The following is a 23,912-nucleotide window of genomic DNA, read 5'->3' on the forward strand; positions in this document are numbered from 1 at the left end:
CCAGTTTTTGAGATGTATTTTACATTTTGTAAAACAAATAATAAACAAACAAAACTAAAGGTCTACTTGGGTTAAAGTGTCTTTAAATATTTTACAGTAAATTAAAACTAATCAAAATGGTACCTTGAAAAAAAATTTTTTTTTAATAATTGTATGTATTTATAAGGTATCACGGAGAGTATACAAAAGAATCAAGTTACAATGGTTAACCATAAAACATTTATTTCCTTTTAACTTTAGGCACTTTCCTGTTCCTGTTTTTATTTTTAACATTAGTAACTTCATAAAAGTCGCTTCCAGTCTTCTTTCGTTTAATTCTCCTCAGCAAACTTCGTTTTTCTTTACTGGTCAGATTTGACATCTTCTTCATAAGATTTTCATCGTTGTCTTCTTCATCAGGTTTCTCTTCCTCTTCATCCTTAAGAAGGTCGGAAATGTCTGAATCGCTATCATCTTCTTCATCTGTTTTACGTTTCTTCTGTGGCTTTTCAATCTTTTCAGGGAGAGTAGTTTCTTCTTTGTGCAATTCTTGGGCAGGGAAGTCAGTTGTAACTCGGATTTTGGTGAAGTCTTGTATTACCTTATAGGTGGATGGTAGTTTTAATATTTTGTTTGACTTGTTTTCTGATTCTTCACCGTTATTTATAGGTTCTGATTTGCTGGATTCTGCAATTGTTTCTTCTTTCTTCGAAACATCGTTTTCTTGTGAATCCTGAGTGTTCTGAACAGTGGTTTTTGTGTTTTCTTCTAATTTAGATTTGGGTATTTCAAACCCTGCTGGTGCGGTGTAATATGGAAGTTTTCCTCTTTGCCAGTCGTTCAGCACCATCCTTGCAACAATGGGAATGTCAGGTTCACCACCTTTGAGCAGTTTACCGGTCTTTGACGCTAACTGGGTCAAAAAGTCTTCACTGTCAGTCCAGTTTTGAATTCCATATGTTCTAACGATGTATTCTTTTTGTATTTTCTGAAGAACAGCATCTATGTACTGGTCTGGGTCCGGACACATTTCTATCCTTACGACTCCCTTCAACACTTTATCTACGTCTGATTCTGCCTGACCAGTAGCATAAACAACTCCTGGACAATCGATAAGATAGATTCTCTGCATCAGCGTGATGTACTGCCATACCTTTGTTTCTCCAGCAATCGGTGCAACTTTACAAACCTTCTTTGAACGGAGAGAATTTATCACAGAGCTCTTGCCAACATTAGGGTAACCGATGAATCCGACACTAATCTGTTTCTTGTCAGCGTGAAGTTTGGAAAATTGGCGAAGTATATTTATTACAGCTCCTTTTCCAAAGGGATGGGTCAAAGATGCATGATAGGCAATGGTCGGATATTCTGAGCTCAAGATGGCTACCCAACGTTGAGTGACCCAAGTTGGCACAAGATCAACTTTGTTAAGGACAAAAATCAAATGTTTGTGAGGCTTCTCAGTTTTTAGGAACTTTTCAATTTGAGGGCACCTTGTTCCTTGAGGGTCTCTGGCATCAAGCACATTGATCACAACATCTGATGAGTCAATAACCTTGTACAGTTCGTTCCAAATTCTTCGACTCTGGCCTGCATCCATAATCCAATCACGGGCAACATCTCTTTCTCCCGTATCTTCTTTTACAATGTTAAAATCATTACTGTCATTGTATGTATCTGTAACTGTATTCACAACTTCAGAAAGATGTTCTTCGTCTCTTACCAGTAAGTTAGGTCGTTTACGTCTCTTTTTCTTACCAAAAACTGACTCAAAACTTTCAGTTTCCAGTATATGAACTCTTTCATGTTTACTTTTTTCATTCAACAGAGTAATTGGGAGTTTGGTAGATTTCATTACAACATCGTAAGGGTTCTTCATTGCTTTACCAAGCTCGTCTTGGAATTTTTGTAGAGCGTTTTGACCAATAACTCTTGAGTTTTCAAACCATTTGCGGTTAGGCTCTACTCTTGCTACAGTGCCTTGAGGAAGCCTACCTTGGAAAGGAGCGGGGCTTATTATTTTACCAACCTTGTTTCTTTTAGCTTTGAAGTTGCGATACATCTGCAAGCGGTTTATTGTGGCTTTGGTTCGCACCTTGGCGACTCCTTTGAGACCTTCTGCTTTCCGTTCGGGATTCATACTGTGGCCAGACCTGTTGAACCCCTGCTTCCGGGGAGCTCCCGGAGTAGATTTTGTTTTGGCCATTGTGGTCTGTAAAATAATAAAATACTTTTTAGTGCCTTATGTAGGATAGTTTAAAACAATTGTCCCTCTATTGGCAGAAATAATTTGCCTTGCTACACACTTTCAGATGATAGTTGAAATAGGTATTAGTTCATATTAAATGAGATTTTAGAGAGCAAAGAATATAAATGCCGGTTTTCAAATCCAACAACTACAAATTTTGACTGTTTTAAAATCTGTTTAAACAACCTTTCCAAAATACTAACGTAACTGAGTTGATGTTTAACTATTGTTATGAACAGTGACAGAGAACAGACTAAACCAAAATCAAGTGGGGATCAATGTGTTTTAAATTAGGCTTACAAAATATGCAGGCATAGGCCTACATAAATCTTTGCATAAAAATTGAGTTTAAGTTTAAAGCAACGTTAAATATTATATTGTGTGCATAAAGATAAAAATTGATCATTGTGCCTGTGTAAGATGCAGTAAGAAGTAATTAGTTAAACAGTTTGATGTCACCATTTTAAGAGTACGTGAAGTTGATGCAACTTCTACATTGTGATCAGTATTTTTCAGGGATATATCTATATATTAGAGGTCATCAAGTGGTAGAAAACTCGACCAAAAATATCTAATGTACAGACTTCTCTATTTTCACCCCATGGTGTAAATAAAACATGTGATTGGAATTTCTTCTATTCGTTTTGATTTTCTGTTTATATTTTGATGTTATTTCATCACCAGCATGTCAACCCATAAGGCTATGTTATTGTTTAAAAATGTAAATTCATTTTTGTGCTTATTTTTTAGCCTATTTTAATTTATAAAGGGATTCTGCACACCTGCAGGAAAATATATTTCTGACTGTAGGCCTAGGCCTATGCGTAGATTTTTCCTACGATGTACACAAGCTGAGAAAAAAGTTTTAAAGAAATATGCTTGCCATTATTTGAATAACCTATCAAAATCAAGATAAGGAAAATTGCATGCAGTGGATTTGGCAGTTGTAACATCGTTTGCTTTTAGGCTTTGTCAGACATTTCAATTCTCAGTAATATGGTGCTTCACGTAGCCTATTGCTGTTATGTTTGGTTGTCTTTGGGGGTACAGTTCCGCAAAGAACCTACGATTATTGTTACCCTAGATGAAATGATAAAACGGTAGCCTAGTTTCCTAGTAGGCCTAGATATAGTTTTCAGGCAATAAGAATAGAGATTTTATGTTTTTTAAGACTTTTTACATACTGTGCTGCAGCACATTAGAGCCCATTCACATGAGGCTACTGGTCGCCTGTCACAGCTTAAACATTGTTTTGAATGGGGGCCTTCAGGTGCTGCCACTGTAGTTTCCTGTCAGGATACAGTGGTCGAGCGGTGTCTCCTCGTGCAACTGCAGTGGCGGCAGCTCGTCGAGAGACATTAAATTAAATGGGAACCTTCATATGAAGCCACTAATGGCGGCCAACGCAGAAGAATGTGTATAAAATGTTTTGTCCCCAATACATTAATTTAAGTATGTTATTGATATGTCATGTTACCTAGTTGTTAAGTAGTACAAATATTTGCTTTGTATTTATAATATTTTATTCATTTGTGTTTTTATAAGAGACAGTTTGCACCTGGAGACAGGCGCACTTATGCTAATTGTGGAGTGGTTTCATGTTGAACTGTTTATTTGATTTTTCATAATAATGATGAAGCAGAAAATATTTTTTTATTGTCAAACAACGTGTAATAAAGGCCATTGTCCTTCCTAGTGGTTAGTATTGAATGAACGAGGAACATTTGCCTGCGTCTTCACCCTATTAGCGAATTTCCCTATAGGGAAGTAGCTATTACCGTAGGTCTCATGGTAAGACTTAGGCCCGGGACCGATCTACTTTTTCATTTTAATGTCCCCAGAGGCCAAAAACACCATTCGTTCAAATTTTTATATATGTATATATATATATATATATAGGTATATATATATATATAGATTTATATATATATGTGTCCGTGAACACGATAACTTGAGTAATTTTTATCCGATTTTGATGAAATTTGGTTTGAAGGTGTAAGGCGGGATAAACTTGAATGAGTTCGCGATCCAGCTAGATCGGACCATGGGAACAGGGTTTTATGGGGGGTTTTATTGGGTAAAAATTGGTTTTTCTCACTTTTTACCCTCAAAACACAAAATTTCCCAATTTTTCTCTAAACCTTCTTAAAGAGCTTAAAAAAACAAACAATTCAGTATATCAAAGTGTTTTTGTACGGTTATTGGTTACGGAGAAAACTAAAAAAATTGTAAATTTAAAATTCCCATGTTATATTCTTATGGAGAATATTGTAAAATGTTGTAGTTTGCTTGTTTATGGATATATTTTGATCAAACTTGGCCAATTTATTTATTTTATAGTAAGCTATCAATATTTTACTAAAAACACACTACTTTATTAGTTTCCTTGTAGCAGCAAACCTAGGTACTCGTTAAACCTAATGTTATTTAAATAGATCAATTGAAAATCAATTCGGCCAAATGGAAATTCGCTTAGACGGCAGGTTTGCTGCGGCGGGGGTATTTTCATCATTAGTAAAGCCAAAAGAATGAGATGTGTATTGCTCGTCAGCATTTTCTCGCAGTCGCACAAAGGCTATTCGTAGAGTGGCTTGTCAGTTGCCTAAGGTACCCTACCATCAGAACTGCAGTTGCCAAGCCGGTAACCAGTGACGGCCACAAGTGGCAGCCACGAGTGGTTTCGTGTGAAATTTCCCCTACGTTAGGTTAGGTTAGTTTAGGTTAGTTTAGTTCAGTTCAGTTTGGCTTAGTTTAGTTTAACATAGGTACGGTAGCCTACAAACAAAAAAGGTAAATTTATAAAAACAAAAGTTTTTATAGTTTAAGTGTAATTTGTTAAATATAGATAAATTTACAAGGACATAAATTTGTATTTGTAGCCTACGAGGTGGGCCTATCTTCTTTTTAGGTCTATATGAGTTTCTTAAACTAAACTAAACTAAGCTTAAACGCCACAGTAGCGCACTATTAAAGAGTATCGGGCAGTACTCTAGCCTAAACTTACTTGAAAAAAAAAAAACGCAAGACAGAAAAGCAATGTTTAACTTATTTGATTTAATATTCAATTCATATAAAATTATTAATTTATCCATTAAATATATTTTAGGTTCTCTGCGGAACTGTGCACTTGTCTTTAGCTAACTAAATTACAGAGGTGAGCAAAGAAATAGTCGACACTGAAAATGCAGTAGAGACAAACTTAGGCCTAAGCAGAGGCGGATCCAAAGGGGGGCACTTGCCCCCCCCCCCCCCCATAACGACCTAACTTGACACTTGATAAAATTAACATTCAGGCCTACAAACAACTGCTCGTAGTTAGTATCGTTCACAGTCCAATTATAAGGTGGGGGATAGGACCCTTGCTTATACCAAGGCCCCACTAGATAAACAAGCCATGCTGCAGCGCAACACTACGTCACAGGGGTGGAGTTAAAATCTGACACACAGCCAGCTTATTTACCGGTAGGCATACCTAAAACATATGCGATATTGCAGTGAATCTATCAACAAATGTATCCACTAGTGTGACGTCATATATCCTGCAGCATGGCCTGTTATTCTAGTGGTGCCTTGCTTTACGCATTACACCGAACATAACCTCAAACCTCACACGTTCTACGTTGTCAATGAAACGTGTAAAATGATCAATCAGAATCAATCAATGTCGGTTCAATTAATCTTTCTCCAGTGTTGCCACCATGTCAATTTAGTGTTTGGTATCAAATGCTAATGTTTTTTTTTTAGCATAAAGCTTCGCGGGCCATTAATTCCCGAAACTGTAAAGCAGGACCAGTCCATAACCCCAGACCCCCAAGTTGTGCCCCTCCAAAACATAAATTCTGGATCCGCCCCTAGGCCTAGGTGATTTAAGTAAAAGGGAATAGGGATAGGGGTAGCCTAAGTTAAATATAATTCTAATCGTCATCAAAACTTCGCATTTGTACAAATGTGACATCGCCGAGACCTAGGCCTAACCTAAATAGGCCTATTATGTCGGTGCATTTAGGCAAGTGATAAAATCCTCATCGCATTAGAAATAATTCAGTTTTATTGTTTCAGTTAACGCATACAATTCCATAAAACTAATTTAGTCCTTAAATTGAAGAAAAATAAAGAATGCAAGCCACATGGTGAATATCATAACCTTAATCGTACCTATCAAAGTTATCCTACCTACGATATATTAGCTTACAATAAATAAGTATTTTTAATCCATACCTTGGAAAGTAACTGGTTGGTTTTAGCTTAGTACAATCAAAACGAAAGATGTATTTAACAATATTATTAATAAATATAAATTACTGAAAGTTGAGGTTAGTTATCATGATGATAAAAGAAAAAGGTCAAAACATAATAAAACGTCAAAAGTCTCAGCTTTTTCCTGTATCGGTTTTAAGTAAAAGGCTGGCTTGGGCTTAGGAATTTTAAACCATGCAGCTGCGAAGAACACTTTTTTCAATTATTAAGGAACGCGGCAGCGTTCCGCCCCGCCAAGTCCCCCAGCGGTACACAGCTGCTGCAGTGTATATATACATGACGTGACAAAGTGGCTTTTTTACTCGTCTATAGCTCTAAAGAAACAAAAGCTATTAAAATAATTGTTCATCCACTGGATAGGGGCAATCATTCTTGGCAAAATAAAAAAAAGAAATTAAAAAAAGGTTGTGTTTGAGCCAAGAAAAACTAGTTTGAAAATTCACAAATTTTCCGTGTTCTCCTTCTTCCCCTTAAATGTTGACGGACCTACAGCCCAAACCACTGGCTCAATTTTAATGTTTTTTATGTTGTTTGAAAGCCCTTAGCGTGTAGATGTGCCTTTTGAGGGTCACAAGTCGGTGCGTTGACCCATAAACCCTTGGCAAGCCCTCAAAGTACGATTTTGGCCCATTTAAATAACATGGGATTAAAATCAAAACAAAAGAAGGATCAGCTGCGATTAAATCTCAATTAATTTAAAATGTTAGAGAAATTCATAGGATCAGCTGAAAAATTATTTTAAAACTTGTATAAAGTACTAGCTGTAACCCGCGGGCTTTGCCCCGTTTAACTTCTTAATTTTCAAGATTATCTCGTTCGCATGGCTCAATCACGTCCTGGTTGAAGTTTGTTCGCTAGGCTCACTCACCTTTAGGTTGGAGCTTGCTTGCTACGCTCACTCACCTTTAGGTTGGAGCTCGTTCGCTGCGCTCACTTGCCTTCAGGTTAGCTCGTTCGCTGCGCTCACTTGCCTTCAGGTTAGCTCGTTCGCTACGCTAACTCGCCTCCAGGTTGAAGTTCGTTCGCTACGCTCACTCACCTTTTGGTTGCAAATTAGCTGTTGTCATAAATGTAATAGAAATAATAGTGCTGCACCCTGTTGGTAATCCTTGTAACTTTAATGCTATTGAACATCATAGAACAGAACCAACTTGTTTAATTGAAACAGCTGTTAAGATTCAATAATTCCATTTCTCATAAGGTTAACATGGGAAACTCCAGAGCCACTGGGGCGGAGCCCGAAAGGATTTTTGAAATGAGAATATGCCTATATGTTAATCGGGAATGTGAGCTATCATCATGCCAAATTTCAGCCCAATCCGACCAGTATTTTTCGCGTTCACTTGTCACAAACATACATCCATACATCCATACATCCATACATCCAAACTTTCTCATTTATAATATTATAGTAGGATTTTTTTCAGGTATACCGAATGATTTGAGCTACTTACTATATAAAATTACTTAGAGCAGTGATATTCCCCGATACTTTCCATTGAAAAATGCAGTGTACCGTCATTTTTAACAGTTTAATACTACTTATCAAAACATATGAAACCTAGGAACTTGAAACTTAGTACTAGTACTAAGGTTAGTTTTAACATTGTTTCTTCATAATATTGCCAAAATTTATTTAACTAAATAAGGTTAGTTTTATGTTTTGATACACTAAAACAAATAAAACAATCGGGAAAATCCGTCTACGTATGTTAAACAAGCAAAAAAGTGAATGTAAAAAGTGATATGTAAATTTAGGATAAAAATGAGTTTTTCAATATTTGTTTTGCCTTATGCTATTTCTAACAAACCTAATCTGTTTGATTACATTTTTACTTCTCTAATAAGGGCTCAATTTACACTAGTCTTTAGATATACGGGTTTAATTATCGGAACACTTATGTAACACCAATGCATTTTATGTGTAGTTGTGCCCTGGTCTATATATAAGAGAAAAGAGGATTTTTATTTTAACTGTTAATTTTCTACAAAAATAAATACAATCTAACAAAAAACCACTAAGTGGTAACACTTCCCCCGCCAAGTCAGCAACCCAAAAAAGACAATAAATCACCACTTTTCCGCCAAGTAAAACAATGTAATGTATGTAAGTTTGGCCACTTGGCGGCAGACTTTTGCTTGATCACTTTAAAAAATACCATAAAATTAGTTCCATTGAGCAAGTATCTCTCCCAATAGTACATTGCTAGATGAGAGCTTATTTTACAAAATTTGACCTTATTTGTGTCACATTTCATAAAATCATAATAGTGATGGTTTTATATTTACTGATTACCTCGAAATTATTATACTTAGTTGGACTAATTAATTAGAGAAGTTGATTTGTGAAATTATCCACCAACGTAACTTTAATGAAAAAAAAAACAAGCAAAAGTCTGCCGCCAAGTTGCCAAACTTACATACATTACATTGTTTTACTTGGCGGAAAAGTGGTGATTTATTGTCTTTTTTGGGTTGCTGACTTGGCGGGGGAAGTGTTACCACTTAGTGGTTTTTTGTTAGATCTGAATTCTCTTTAAGGTTGATTTCTAGAAAAGTTAAAAGAACTCCATTTAATTAATAGTTCGATATTAAGTTGTTTTTATTAATTTTGTATGATTTGTGTTTTGTTGTCGTTTGTCTGTGAGTTATTCACGAAATAGACGTTTTTTCTTATGAGGAATAAAAATGAGCTGATTTCATAGGGAAATTGTGTTCTGTTTTCATTAGGTTTAGTCTAAAGATTGTTCTAGGCGTTCGCTTGTATGTTATATTTATTGCAATGATATTATTTTCTTCTGGCATAAACAAAAAGTGCACAATCAATTCAATCAAAAATAAAATGTTCCACAGTTAGTTTTGTTATTTTCCATAGGCACAGTAACTTATAATGCCTGAGGGGGTGGATTACTCTCCAATTTTATGTCGAAAGCTAAAATGCATTTGGCCAAATCTTATTTTAAAAATATTTGATATTAGTAATCTGTTGAGTTAACATTTCTAAACCAAAAGATTTTTTTTTTAATTAGGTTGTATTTTTGTACCATTTCCCTGTTTTGCCGCATTTGATATGGACTTTGGTTTGTTGAATTAATTATGTATGATTTAAAGTCTTCAAGAGGTATTTGAATGTCTGTATAGTTATGTTTTTTTTCAGTTATTGCCACTCTATAGGAAGTAGCATAACAATATGAATTTATTAAGGTTACAATTAATTTGCTGCTTTCAATGTAATTTCTTTTATTCGATGGTTGTTTGAATGATTTTTAGGACAAGTCCACAGTTAAGTATTGAAATGGATGATTGAGCCATATTTGTGTGTGTTTTCTAAGATTTTCACAGCTGATTGGGAGTCTTAATAACCCTTAAAATTATGACGTTGAAATTTTTGTCTTCGAATCCGTTAGTTCATGCAGTCAGCAGTTTCAAAATTCAGTGGTTCAGTGTTAAATAATTAATTTAAATCTATGGTTAAGAAAAAACATTGACACTGATGCACTGATGCTTTTTTGCAGTCTTGATTAGTTGTAATGCTATTATATTGACAATCCTTTAATAGGTTTAACCAGGTAGACTTAAACATTCCAAGTCCAATTAAACATTCTCCAGTCTTCAGAGTGACTGACGTTTCACTGCCTACTTAATTTTGACTTTGGTCTGAATCTATCAATAAGCAGCTGTAAATTTCAAGCTTTGGATGTGCAGAGAAAGTTGGAAGCATTGGACCCGAACAAAGGAGCCGGCCCAGACGACATCCCGCCTGCTGTACTGAAGTACTGTGCCCCTGTCCTCGCACCCCACCTCCAAATCTACTTTGAAAAAACTTCTCTCAGTGGGAAATTTTCCGACGGTGCTGAAGCATAGCTTTGTTGTTCCTATTTTTAAATCAGGTTGCAAAAACAACTTAAAAAACTATAGACCAATTGCCATTTAGTCTGCCCTGTCCAAAATTTATGAAAGCCTTATCCTTGACTGTTTGAGCTTTCAACTTGGTAGATTTATTGCTCCAGAACAACATTGCTTCATCCAGGGTCGCTCCTCTTGTACAAACCTCCTCGTCTTCCACAATCTAATCATGTCAGCGTTTACCGAGCACTCCCAAGTAGATTGTGTCTATCTGGATTTTAGCAAAGCCTTCGACAGAATAGACCATTGCTTATTGATTGCTAAACTTGAGGGCTATGGAATCTGTGGCCCATTACTTTCCTGGCTGAAAAGCTACCTCACTGACCGCATCCTCGTTGTTAGGTGTGATGGAGAGCAATCCCGTCCCTTCACTGCCACTTCTGGAGTGCCCCAGGGTTCTCATCTTGGTCCACTGCTGTTTAATTTATTCATTAACGACATCTGCCCAGATATTAAAACTAAATTTCTCTTATTTGCTGACGACATTAAGGTGTTCAACAAAGTAACCTCCACACACGACCAAGAAATGCTCCAACACTCGATTAACAACATCAGCAAATGGTGCTTATCAAATGCAATGGAGCTCAATGTCTCCAAATGTGTAGTTATGTTTCTCAGTCGCAGTAACTTAGTTCATGAGTATGACTATTGCATCGATGGCAGAAGTCTCAGCGTGGTCGAGAAATTCAGAGATCTTGGTGTAATCACTGTCCCTTCACTCAGCCCACATGATCATCTGATCCATATATCCTCAAGAGTCTCTTCTCTGCTGGGGTTTATCCATCGCTCCACAAGATCTTTCAAATCTCCCATGGCACTCGTCACGCTATACAAATCCCTAGCCCGACCAATCTTAGAGTACTGCTCTGTCATCTGGAATCCTTATCAAACTGGCCATATTGAAATCTTAAACAGGATTCAAACACGATTTCTCAAGCTACTGGGTCTGAAACTCGGGTTTCCTTTCCTCGACGTTCCTGTAGCAGCTCTCGAGGTGCACTTTGGCCTTCAACCACTTCCCCTGAGACGACAAGTCAACGACATTGTATTCCTTTTCAAAGTGGCAAATGGGATCATTGACTGCCCCGAACTCTTGAACGAAGTGGACTTTAACGCTCCCAGAGGAACCCGATCCAGAGCTGTCTTCAGAAGGAGGTATCAGCCCACGAACTATACCCTTCACCATGGAATCTCCAGACTGCTGAGATTTAGCGAGGACGTCTGCCCACACTTGGATTTCTTTGGGCCGTCACCAGCATCCTTCAGACGTGATGTCCAGAGGCTGCTCTACTGACACCTCTCCGCTCAGTGTTGGTGTATCAGTGTTGGTTATTTGGTGGTGCCTCTAAAGGGCCACATGCTGGGTGCCGGGAAGTGCTGATTCGTGTCAAGTGATGGGATTTGTGCTCTTGGAGTGCCTTGGTGGTGCCTTTATAGGGCCACACGCTCAACAGTGTCAAGTGATGAAATATCTTGTTGTCAGCATTCTATCAAAAAGTTTTTCTCCCTCCAGATCCATCCTTTTGTTATATAGTTTTGTTTTTATGTTACGTTAGCTCTTTCACAGTTTATTATATTATTATCTATTGCCATAGTCTATTACTGTTATGTGTATAGCTCGGCCGCTTAGAAAACGACCTGCGCGCTAATGCTAAACCAATGCTGGAGGAGGTCGTTTTCTAAGCGGCCGAACTATAGTAAATTTATTAATGTTAATTATATACAATGTTGTCATTTTGAAGATTACTGATTTTATTGATGTTAATTATTTATTCACACTTGTTGTTATTGTAGTTAATTATTTACACTGTTTCTTGTTATTGATGTTAATTATTTACACTGTTTCTTGTTATTGTTATTGATGTTAATTATTTACACTGTTTTTTGTTATTGCTACTTTTTTCACAATGTTGTAACTGTTGAAATTTTACTCAAACTGTCCACCATCACCACCAAACTTTATTGATGTTTTCTATTGTATCATCTTGTTGCATGTAAATCTTGTCTAATGTATTATTTTGTAAAATGGCGATTGCCGTTGGAATGAATAAATGAAATGAATAAATGAACATTGATTTCATAGGCCAACTGTATAGTCATAATTTTTTTTCTTATGTTGTATACACCTGGAGGAGTCGCAGGAGGTATTCAAACGCTTTAAGGGTAAGTGTTCCAAACTGAAGATACTGGAGGTAGCACTGGCATGGCAACTCTGCTAGAAAATCGATACACAATTTTGTTATGCTGGTACCAACTAGATGAATCAACCAGCTCATTGGTTCTTGGCTATTACAATCCACTATTACCCTTGTTGTTCTAAATACATGTACTTTTATCCCTTATTAGGCCTAGAAATTGCGGCAAACGTCTCACAAAATCAAATCTCTTATTCAGTGCTACTTCCAAATGTATCTCTGGTTCTGCGTCCAAAGCCCTTATGTGTTGTGGACGTACCAAGAATCAAGCCCGTCCCTCCCGCACCAATGTTCAAGGCTAGCAACACATAATAACAAAACTAAACTATGTTCATTGAAAGATAACACACCAATTTAAAGAGCCTTTTATATGATTGCACTTCTTGCTGTCAAAAATAAGAGTTGCCAAAAAACTGTTGCATATCATTCAACACTCATCCGTCACTCATCTTTGCCTTAATTCTTCTCCGGTGTTTGGCTTGTAAAAATCGTATACAATTCATAATGTGAAGCTCACATTTATTAGTACTTAGGTATGCCAGTAGTGTAGTAAGTTCCTTGAAATGTTCACTCTTTTACCATACAAATATTTCTTTAACCCCCCCCCCCCCCCAACATTAATGCATCGTCCTAAATTAAGCGCTATAAAAGGGACCCCAAACAATTTAAGACAACAAGACAATCTATATTTAAATTCAATTTATTTTTTAGAGTCAAGTTTTAGACTAAGGAGGGTAGAGGAAAAACAATTGAGTTAAAAACAGCTATTGAAGTCCAAAGACATCAATTAGATTGCAGGGTACTTTCCTGTTAAAGGGAACATTCATTATTATCGATGATTTTTTTCTCGATATATCGATATTAACCAATTGAAACATATCAGCTGACAACTACGAAAAATATTGTTCAGTATCAACCAACGTATCAACAAACATTAATAAAATGAAACTGTTATAAAAAAATAACCTAACGTAACTAACCAAACTTGCTGTAACATAAAAATTCTGTGTTTATAACTTGCCTTTTATATTCAAACCCAAACGAAATTTTTTAAATGGTACAGCAAGTTTGGTTGGTTATGTTAGGTTAGCTTAGAACAGTTTCATTTCTTAATCCATATAATAGACTATTTTTGCCTAAACAAGACCAGTTAGTTGTTGTCAATTTGAAATGGATCGGTAAACAAAAACATCGATACATCGAGAAAAAAATCATCGATAATAATGAATGTTCCCTTTAACAGGAAAGTACCGATTGCAGAGCACTAAAAAATAAACTAGGTGGCGTTCGCAGAGGCATCCACAAAATTGAGCGGAGCCATCAAGGGTTCATATTATATTAATATTGTTTTTGTCATACTGCAGTAAAAACAGCCGTTTTTAATGCATGCGTTGCGGGTCTAAAGTAGCATTTTTACTCATTAGGGAGTAAAAATCGTTTTTAGCGTCTATAGAGTAAACATCGTTTTTAGCCTCTATGGAGTAAAACTCAGCTCTTGTCTACTCAGTTGTAAATTTCTATTGTAAACGGTTGCATGTATCGAAATATGTATCGATTCGTGCTTCGTAATCATTTTAACCTACAGTCTACAGTTTCTTCCTATAGTATTTTAGCATTGCAGATACATTAATCCATTCCCACACTCAACATTGCTCACCTTTACAACTTCCTTCACCACCCCCTACGTCGTGGACCTGTTTCCCTCTCTTCCCATAGCATTTTAGGATTGCAGATACATTAATGTAATTGCCAAAGACAAACTGAAAGAACAACTGTGTGTTTCAATTCCCACACTCTGCACTGCAAGACTTATACTTCCTTCACCATATCCTACGTCATAGACCTGTTTCCTTCCCTTCTCATAGCATTCAAGTATTAGGTACATTTATCTAACTGCCCAAACGGTTCCCCCACTCTGCACTGCCAGCCCTTACTACTGCCTTCACCACTTCCTTACGTCGTGGGGCCTGTTTCCTTCCCTTCTCATAGCATTTTAGGATTGAAGATACATTAATATAACTGCTACAGACGGTTCTCCCACTATGCTCATACTTTACTACTTCCTGATGCCACGTCCTACATCGTGGACCTGTTTTCATCACTTTCCATAGCATTTTAGTATTTTAGATAAGTTAATCTAACTGCCACAAACATTGACCACACTCCGCACTGCTAGCCTTTACTACTTCTTTCACCATTTTCTATGTCGTGCTTCCATCCCTTCTCATAGCATTTCAGCATTGCAAATACATTAATCTAACTGCTACAGACGGTTTCCAGTTCCCACACTCCATACTGCTCACCTGACTACTTACTTAACCTCTTCTTACGTCGCGGACCTGTTTCCCTCTCTTCCCATAGAATTTTAAGATTGTAGATACCTTAATCTAATGGTCAAAAACAGTTCCCACACCCTGGACTACTCGCCTTGACTACTTCCTTCACCACTTCCTACGTCTCGGACCTGTTTCCGTCCCTCCCCTTAGCATTATTGGATTGCAAATACCTTAATCTATTGTTCATAAACAGATCTCACACTCCGAACAACTCGCCATTACTATTTCCTTCACCACTGCCTACGTCACGGACCTGTTTCCCTCCTTTTCCGTAGCATTTTAGGATTGCAGATACCTTAATCTAATCGTCATAAACAGTTCCCACACTCCGGACATCTCGCCTTTACTACTTCCTTCACCACTTCCTACGTCGGGGACCCGTTTTCCTCCCTTCCCATAACATTTTAGGAATGCTATGGGAAGGGAGGAAAACACCAACAAGATACCTTAATCTAATTGCCATAAACAGTTTCCACACTCCAGACAGCTCGCCTTGACTATTTCCTTCACCACTTCCTACGTCGCGGACCCGTTTTCCTCCCTTCCCATAAAATTTTAGGAATGCAGATACCTTAATTTTATCGTCATAAACAGTACCGACACTCCGGACAGCTCGCCTTGACTACTTCCTTCACCACTTCCTACGTCACGGACTTCAAGCTAGTGTCGTCATTTGATTATATTTATGATCCATACAGTTTCTGTTTTAATATCTGTGAATTAATGCTATCAGCTATTTCTTTATCTACTGCATTCAAAAGTCAACAGCTGATCATACTTGTGTTTTTGTTTATGTGTCAAATACTGCTTTCATAAGGATTACATTGAAACTTTGTGACCCAGTGGGGCGGATTCCTGAGAGACTTATTTAACGCCATATAGATGTTGGCACTCACCGATATGGTCTTTATCACTATGCAAAATTTGAAAACGATTGATTCAGCCGTCTAGGAGGAGTTTGCGTATTACGAACTGCATAAGAGTCGACGTATAAGAGCTTCGCTCAATAAATATCGAAATATCTACATTATTTAGATTGGAGGGGTAATTTTTAAACTCTGTAAGGGGTATATAATACTCGGTGAGATCTGACAAGGCAAAAAAGGTTGCCTTCCAGTCCATTACAATCTCTAACATACAGACAGAGGTGAAGTACAGTATTGGATAACTATCAAAGTATCAGTGATAAATTATGGCAAATGCAAATTACAGACTTAAATCTAGGTAGTGAGGGACTCTGTGTTGCACCACATAATGACTTAAAACGATTTTTTGTAAACTAAGTTTATTGCAAAACATTTAAAAATTAAAATTTTATATACTAATGCTAACAGATACATAAAAACTATTTGGTAACACCTAAATATACAACATCAACAATTTATTGTCAAACTCATCGCTCTCAAAATTTCAACACAGTCAGTTTGTCTTTTTCTCATTAAGTTTCCCAGGTCTTCCACAAAGACAGAGACACACAGTGCGTAGTGCAGTAACAGCTGTGATGATAACCCCCAGTATTACTGCTACGATGTCCAGCAGAAGATATTGGTAGAGAGGCATGTCAGCTGATGTTGGCCTCAGCTGTGGAGCCCCTCTGTGGCGTATCACATACTCCGTCCAATAGACAGCGGAATCCAACGCTGTCATCGGCCTGTCTCGGAATCTCATGGATAATAGCCTCATGTTGTTGGTGTACCTGGGTGAAAGATATTTTATTAACTTTGATGCTAAATTAATATTAAAATATTTTTTTACTAGTCAAATATTGTATGACTTTGATTGGGAGATTTTTGATTCACAGAAAGTTTTGCAAAAAGTATATTTTTATAGAAGGACCTGCATCCAGTAATTATAGATCATTATGGCTCTGTACCATCAGCTTTTATCGTTAGGTATTACCATAGGTATTACTAAGAAAATTTCTGATTGGCAAGTGGCAGGGATTTGAACCCCAAATAGTGACTGCAACTAAAACATCATGGTTATCTTTGAATATTTGATTCTACACTATAAGGCCAATGTTACTATTTTGAACCTCATAAAATTAAATTATGTAGCAATAAAAGGGGGGTTTCTAAATAGAAAAGTATTTGGAACATTTTTAGTTATGTACTTCCATCATAAAACTGTAAAACTTAGAAAAAAGAGTGAGTAAAAATGCAAGCAAGAGAGATAACTTACTAATTCATATTTTAGATGAACAGAAAAAATATGTTTTCTGTATGCTTATAAATTTAATAAAGATAGGATTGTATTTTCACATTATAATTGATCCTATATAAGATATCCTATACAAAAATATACAAAATAACATGTATTACTTTTGATTATTCAGTATCTCGGCAATTGTATTAGCTATTGTCTGCTCTGTGACTCCATCTAGATCCAGCTGAATGCCAGCTTCCTTCGAGATTATTGCTCGGATATTGTTTCTCTGATCAGCAAAGAACGGAATTCCGATCATTGGCTTTCCAAAGTTTACAGCTTCAATAGTGCTAGAGAGACCGCCATGTGCTATGAAGGCCACCACTTTTTCATGCTCTGAAAAATTTCAATGTTTTAAATTATAAAAGACAAAAAGAACATTAAATACCCCTGCCGCAGTAAACCTGCAGACTAAGCAAATTTCCATTCGTCTGAATTTATTTTCAATGAAATCTATTTAAATAACATTAGGTTTAACGAGTACCTAGGTTTGCTGCTAGAAGGAAACTATAAAAAAGAGTGTTTTTAGTAAAATATTAATAGCTTAGTATAAAATCAATATATTTGCCAAGTTTGATCAAAATATATCCATAAACAAGCAAACTACAACATTTTACAATATTCTTCATAAAAATACGAGTATTATCCCCTCGTAATATGGGAATTTTTAATTTAAAATTTTTAGAATTTTCTCCGTTACCAATAACCGTACAAAACACTTTGATATAGCAAATTGTTTGCTTTTTAAGCTCTTTAAAAAGGTCCAGAGTGAAATTGTTGTGTTATGAGGGTCAAACATTAGAAAAACCAATTTTTACCCCATAAAACCCCCGTAAAACTCCGTTCTCATGGTACAATCGTGCTGGTTCGCGAACTCATTCAAGTTTATCCCGCCTTACACCTTTAAACATAATTTAATCAAAATCGGACAAAAATCAATCGAGTTTTCGCGTTCACGGACACACACACACATATATATATATATATATATAGAGATTTATAGAGAGAAAAATTTGAACAAATGGTGTTTTTGGCCTCTGGGGACATTAAAATGAAAAAAGTAAATCAGTCCCTGGCCTAGGTCTTACCATATGGTAAATATTCTTATTACCATATGGTAAACACGTTTGTGTTAAATATTCTTAAATTTTAAAGTTTTGTCATATGTATGATTTTGATTTTTTACTTGCATTGTATTAATTGTGTTTGTAGGATCTTTCTTGTAGCTGGAGTGTGTATATTTTATTATTGATATTAAACATAATCAAACCATTTGTTACTTTTTTTAAGTATCCTGTTACAATTATATTCTTCAAAACTAAGAAACGTTTTACCTACCGACACTGTTACTAAAGAGAGTATTTTAAGATACATTTTGTTTATGCAACCCAAGTACTTTACTGATATTTTTACATAACAACACAGGCTAATTTTGATGTACATGCTAAATAATATTTCACTACAAGATGACTATTAATTTCTTTACAAAATGTAGTGAATTTGCTTTGGCCTACTAAATCTTTGAAATTTTTATTAAAAAAACAGTTTTAAAATATATTAAAAGTATATGTTTTTTTAACAAATGAAATGTCTCAAATTATTTTAATAAAATTGACTGTTTTGTGACTTTTTAAAATGATTTTATTACATTTAAACTAGCATTGAAAATTTTTAAAATTATCAAATAAAAGCATTTTAAAACTATTTTGAAAATCATTTTTTAAACGTTTTTAAAATGTTTTAAATTGTATTTTGTTACTTTTAAAATGATTTTTTTTAACTTTCAAAATCATTTTAAAAATTATTTTAAACATTTGAAATGATTTTTAAAAAGTCTTTAAAACGTTTTCATTTGTCAACTAAAAGTATTTTAAAATTATTTTGAAAGGTATTTAAAAGATTTCAAAAACTTTAAAAAAACATTTAGTTACTTATAATTTGCCACTGGGGATGCTACCTACGGTAATAGCTACTTTACAGGGACATTCGCTAAAATACAAAGTTGACTGACACACTCACTTTAACAGAGACTACCTTTACAATTACTAACATGATCGTTACCAAACCCTAGTAACGTTTAGCTTATGATAGAGAAAGAGGTAAGTTATGTTGAGGCAAACTTAAAGGATATACTTTTTTAAGACATTATTTCACATTCTTTAGATGTTTCACTACATTTATATGAATCTAGATTTGAAATTTGAAGTCAAACGTGTAATACCTATTAGATCTCTTTGTGGAAGCCATTTTCTGATAATGACGTTGGGAGGAGCTTCTGGTAAATCTTCTTCATATTTGAAAATCACAGTTTGAGGAATTCTTGAGAATACTCTCATGAACATGAGGATAATTTCCTTGGGGAAGGTAGATGCTCGTAGGAGTGATCCAAAACTCATGAGTATTATTCCATGTTTTGCACCATCTACAACATTTTGAATATCCTGAAAGAAGGACATTGTTTTTCACCATGAAGTTGAAATCGTATTAAAATCTTATATACTCTCTACATACCGGTAGTTGTTTGATGATTCTATCAATAAAATGTTGGGCTTTAGGAAGATAAAGGTATATTCAAAATCATATTGAAAATTAACTTCAAAACATTTTTATGTCTCTACCTGTCTATTATTGTCAACGTCACTTTGTAAAGTTGTTGGGATTTTGTCTATTGATGGTTACTCACCAGTCCATAATATGTATTTTTGATTTTCTCTACATGATTCTGGTTCACTGGCAACCTTTTACAGGTATATACAATTCCCATATTACAAGTGAGTATTTTTTAACCTAAAATAATTTTAATATACAAATTACACATAAGCCTAATCTTTTATGGAATAGCTGAGATTGATTTCTTGGTATATTTCTGTCTGGTTTATGTTAAGTGTTTTCTACTGTTCACCATTGGTTTTTTGTTTGTCCAGTGATGAAACAACTGTAAGAGTTATAAAGCACTTTCTGCAAACTCAGCATTTAAGCTAGCGAATAATTGTAATCAATATTAGCACATTCAAGTCATAAAATAAACTTAAGATTTTACAGTAGGTGAGAAGTCAACCTGCGGTATCCAAAGTCAATGATAATACAGCCCATGATCATTTGGTGTGCAATCAGCTGAGCTTGGTCAGCAACAAAAAAATTAAGTTTGTTTTGTGTTTCTAAACGGAGTTGGAATTGTTAACAGTTTTTTTGTAAATGAGCAGGCCAAACCAAGGCCCCACTAGAAAAAACAGGCCATGCTGCAGCGCGGGCAGCGCAACACTACGTCACAGAGTGGTGGATAGTTGTACTAAACTCTTACCATTAAAATCTTACAAACAGCCAGCTTGTTTATTTACCTAGGACGTATGAGAATTGTGATGGCAATGAATTTATCAATGAAATCTATCCACTAGTGTGACGTCATGGATCCTGCAGCATGGCCTGTTTTTCTAGTGGGGCCTTGGCCAAACCCTCTTTATTTTCTATGTCAACATTAATTCCTATATGTTATCATTAATTAATAGCCCATTGACAAATACGGCATATGGGTCTTGACATTCTAGATTTCATCTTCTCAGGATCAAACCAAGCAACCTTCAGATTGAAGGCCAGCACTCTAACCACTTGGCTACTCGCAGATATATTTAATTTATTGGTATATATATTACGTTCACTCAAAAATAACTACGGTAATTATTTACCTGAGGCAGAGGCCTCCGCTCTCTGATGTGGATTCCTCCAATCTCCACCACGTTGGGAGGGAAGGGTCGAGACAGACTGAGGATATGGAAGCTGTTTATAAGGTACAATGAAGTATTTGCCACAACATCCCCTAGTGGAGGTAGCTTCATCCCTAGACTCTCCTCAGCCCAAACCTGGCTCTCCCTGGCGTAGACGAAGGAGTGCATTAACTTGGCGTAACTCAGGGTCAAAGTGTTGCGAATCCTCTCCCCGAATGACATCTGGGGGCTGAAGTTGACCAAATAATTAGGAATGTACGAAGGATTATCCGGCAATCCGAACCTATCCGCAGCCCAGGGCATGGCGATTGACGTTGTTATAGAAACCATTGGAATATCCAACAAACGTGCAAAATAAGCGTAACAGTCAGTCCCAAATATTTCAGTGATCAATAAATCATACTGTCCTTTCGCTTTTAGAAGCCCTTGAAACTCGGGAAGTTTCAAAACTTTTCTGCAGGTTGTTTCGTGAACGTCGTAGAAGAAATAGGTCGACGCCCAAGGGTCAGGGAGTCGCTCTTTGATCATATCAACGGAAAACTGACTCGTCAGTGGTGGAAGGATCTGGGAGAAATCTACATCAGTGTAGTTGGTGATTGGTTTCTTCTGCGGGAAGGGGGAGAAGACGGTGAGTTGATGACCGCGAGAGGCGAGCTCTTGGAACAATGGTTCCATTACTATCCAGTGGCTTCTCATTGGCATTGGTACAAGGGCAAGGATCCTGGCTGTCTCTCCTACACTCATCAGCATGAAGGGAAGCAGCAACAGTAGATTCAACATCTTGAAAAAAAAAACCAATTCAAGAAGGTTAAACAAACCCATCGTGTTTTTCCAAATAAAAATAAGATTATAGAATATAAAATTTGTTATAATCCATATTTTCTAGCCCCTGAGCTGGTTCTATAACTAAATTGAAATTTTACCTTTGTCATCCAGCTCCTGATTTATTCAACTTGTTACGGCCGTTTCAGCATCACTGTGCCATCGTCGGACTGTTCAGCCAAAAGGCGTCGTTAAAACACAAAAACATATACACGAAACACACACATATTTGTCAATTGCAGTCCGACGATGGCACAGTGATGCTGAAACGGCCGTAACAAGTTGAATAAATCAGGAGCTGGATGACAAAGGTAAAATTTCAATTTAGTTATAAAATTTGTCCTTAAAAAAGTTACTTCTGGTGATTGTGGATGAAATTAATTATATATTGCTGTTTATTTCAGGTTATATTGAAGTAATGTTTTCCAAAAATCTTCCTCTATATCAGAGGCTAAAATCTGAAAACTACCAACCCTTACTGACCCAATGTCAGTGGCGGATCTGGAACAGCCACAAGGGGGAGGGGGCGAACCAGGGGGCTCGGGGAAAAATCCTGTGTAAATTTGTGTAAACTAAGTCTCCAAAATTGTAGTTTTATGCCATCTCTTTGTCCAAATTTAGTGTAACAAAATAATGATCTTACACAATTTGTACGCACTACTGTATTACATGCAGTAAAATATATATGATATAATTATTTATTTTATTTTTAGACTACATACTGTAGTGTAGGTCTGAAGTGTCTGGTTTGAAATTATGTGTCTGTCTCTAATGAATTTATACAAATGCATCCATAACTTTTTATACACTTAAGAGATTGACTTGAAACCTAAAATATGAGTGGTGACAGATATAGGACTGTATCTACACAAAGCACGAGATTTATAGATTGTACTAATTTTAAATGGCAACTAACAGTAACTGTTGAGTTTTAATTTAAAACTAATAAAAATAAGTATCCTCTTTTAGCAGGATCTATATTAATAGACATTAATATTAAAATAAGCAAAATTACTATAACAATAGAAAATTGTATCTAGAAATTTTTTTATCTTACCATCAGTTACTTGATAGGCCTTACACTACTGGCTCTAAATGAAGATTTTGTGGTTATATGCACAACAAGGTCCATTGTAGATAAAATAAATGTAAGGTTAAACAAACCAGTGACCTCTATAAAATAATAATGTTTTATGAGCTAAAAAACTTCAAACAAATTTATATTGGTCCTAAGTATTTAAATGAATGATTTCAAACTTCACAGTAAGCCTCAAATTAAACAGACCATCCCTACCTTGATTACCTCTGTATGCTAATATTAATAAGAGGCACACAATATAAAATCTTGAGATGGATAACTCAGTCATTACTCATTAGTATTATTTTGGTTATGTGTTATATAAAATTAGAAACACTTCATTTAAGTCATTGGGATTAACAGTAAAAATTCATGTAGCTTATTATATAAAATACTATTAAACACATACCTTAATATCGGCTCCTTACTATAAAACTGTTTACACTATGATATCTACAATGTGCAAATCATTCAGAGACAAGTGGAAGGCCTAAAATCACTGAGCTATTGTCTGTTCAACAACAAAAACTCTCAACCCTGATAACATTATCTATTGGCACGGATCACATAAGTACATTAAAGACTGATTTACCGTCCCCTGTCCCTTCTAAATATAAATATTTCTTCCAAATACTGGTATTTATGGTTTTAACAATATCATTTGGAACAATTGTTTAGTTTTAGCGTGATCCTTTGCGTTGACGGTACTTGTACCAAGAAATCAAAACCAACCCAAATCCTGTCACACTCTTATCTTTATCTTTATCTCTCTTATCTTTATCTTTATCTCTCTCACGGTGACGTTCAAAAGGTCAGCTGATCCGTTTTAACGTTCGAAGGCTTAACTGATTGACGTAAATTTATCAAATTTTTTATTCAGAGTACGTACTAAATACTTTTTCAATGAAATGGCAACCATACAAAGTAGGTATTTTAAGCCAAGTATGAATGGAGATGAGTATAGGATGAGTGGCGCGATCTTGTAGTCTTGTTAGTGACTAAGGCCGACTTATTCCTTAGACACAACACTTTGCTATAGAACCCATTTTGAGGGAGGGAACCACGGGCGGTAAAAAAAATCTTGGGTACTGTAATACTACCGCGGTGCATAATTTGTCTGAGCATAGTATTCGTAAACACAGCGTTAAAACAACTTGTTACTTT

General features: G+C 35.9%; 2 protein-coding genes across 2 annotated transcripts; both read right to left on the bottom strand.

The window, feature by feature from the left end:
- Nucleotides 1-204: 204 nt before the first annotated feature.
- LOC128987421 (nucleolar GTP-binding protein 2-like) lies at nt 205-6,551 on the bottom strand. The gene is made up of 2 exons (XM_054408256.1): nt 6,446-6,551; nt 205-2,191 (listed from the first exon to the last, which is right to left on the bottom strand). Exon 2 carries the CDS (start codon nt 2,183-2,185, stop codon nt 221-223), a length of 1,965 nt encoding a protein of 654 aa, XP_054264231.1. The 5' UTR covers nt 2,186-2,191; nt 6,446-6,551; the 3' UTR covers nt 205-220.
- A 9,666-nt stretch (nt 6,552-16,217) lies between these two features.
- LOC128986467 (UDP-glucosyltransferase 2-like) lies at nt 16,218-23,341 on the bottom strand. Its single transcript, XM_054406854.1, has 5 exons — nt 23,158-23,341; nt 20,810-21,628; nt 19,348-19,567; nt 17,243-17,462; nt 16,218-16,617 (listed from the first exon to the last, which is right to left on the bottom strand). The coding sequence occupies exons 2-5, from the start codon at nt 21,626-21,628 to the stop codon at nt 16,341-16,343; spliced, it is 1,536 nt and encodes a 511-aa protein (XP_054262829.1). The 5' UTR covers nt 23,158-23,341; the 3' UTR covers nt 16,218-16,340.
- Nucleotides 23,342-23,912: the final 571 nt, after the last annotated feature.

The sequence above is a fragment of the Macrosteles quadrilineatus genome, unplaced genomic scaffold (genome assembly GCF_028750875.1).
Source record: "Macrosteles quadrilineatus isolate MER2022 unplaced genomic scaffold, UCM_ALF_1.0 Scaffold_2__2_contigs__length_208266976, whole genome shotgun sequence".
Classification (NCBI taxonomy): Eukaryota; Metazoa; Arthropoda; class Insecta; order Hemiptera; family Cicadellidae; genus Macrosteles; species Macrosteles quadrilineatus.

Excerpts from the sequence above, each read along its gene's own strand:
- LOC128987421 (XM_054408256.1), bottom strand. The coding sequence starts at position 2,185 with ATGGCCAAAACAAAATCTACTCCGGGAGCTCCCCGGAAGCAGGGGTTC.
- LOC128986467 (XM_054406854.1), bottom strand. The coding sequence starts at position 21,628 with ATGTTGAATCTACTGTTGCTGCTTCCCTTCATGCTGATGAGTGTAGGA. Across the intron at positions 17,463-19,347 it reads TCCACAAAGAGATCTAATAG|AGCATGAAAAAGTGGTGGCC; the intron begins GTATTACACGTT and ends GAAATTTTTCAG. Across the intron at positions 16,618-17,242 it reads GAGATACTGAATAATCAAAA|GTACACCAACAACATGAGGC; the intron begins GTAATACATGTT and ends TCTTTCACCCAG.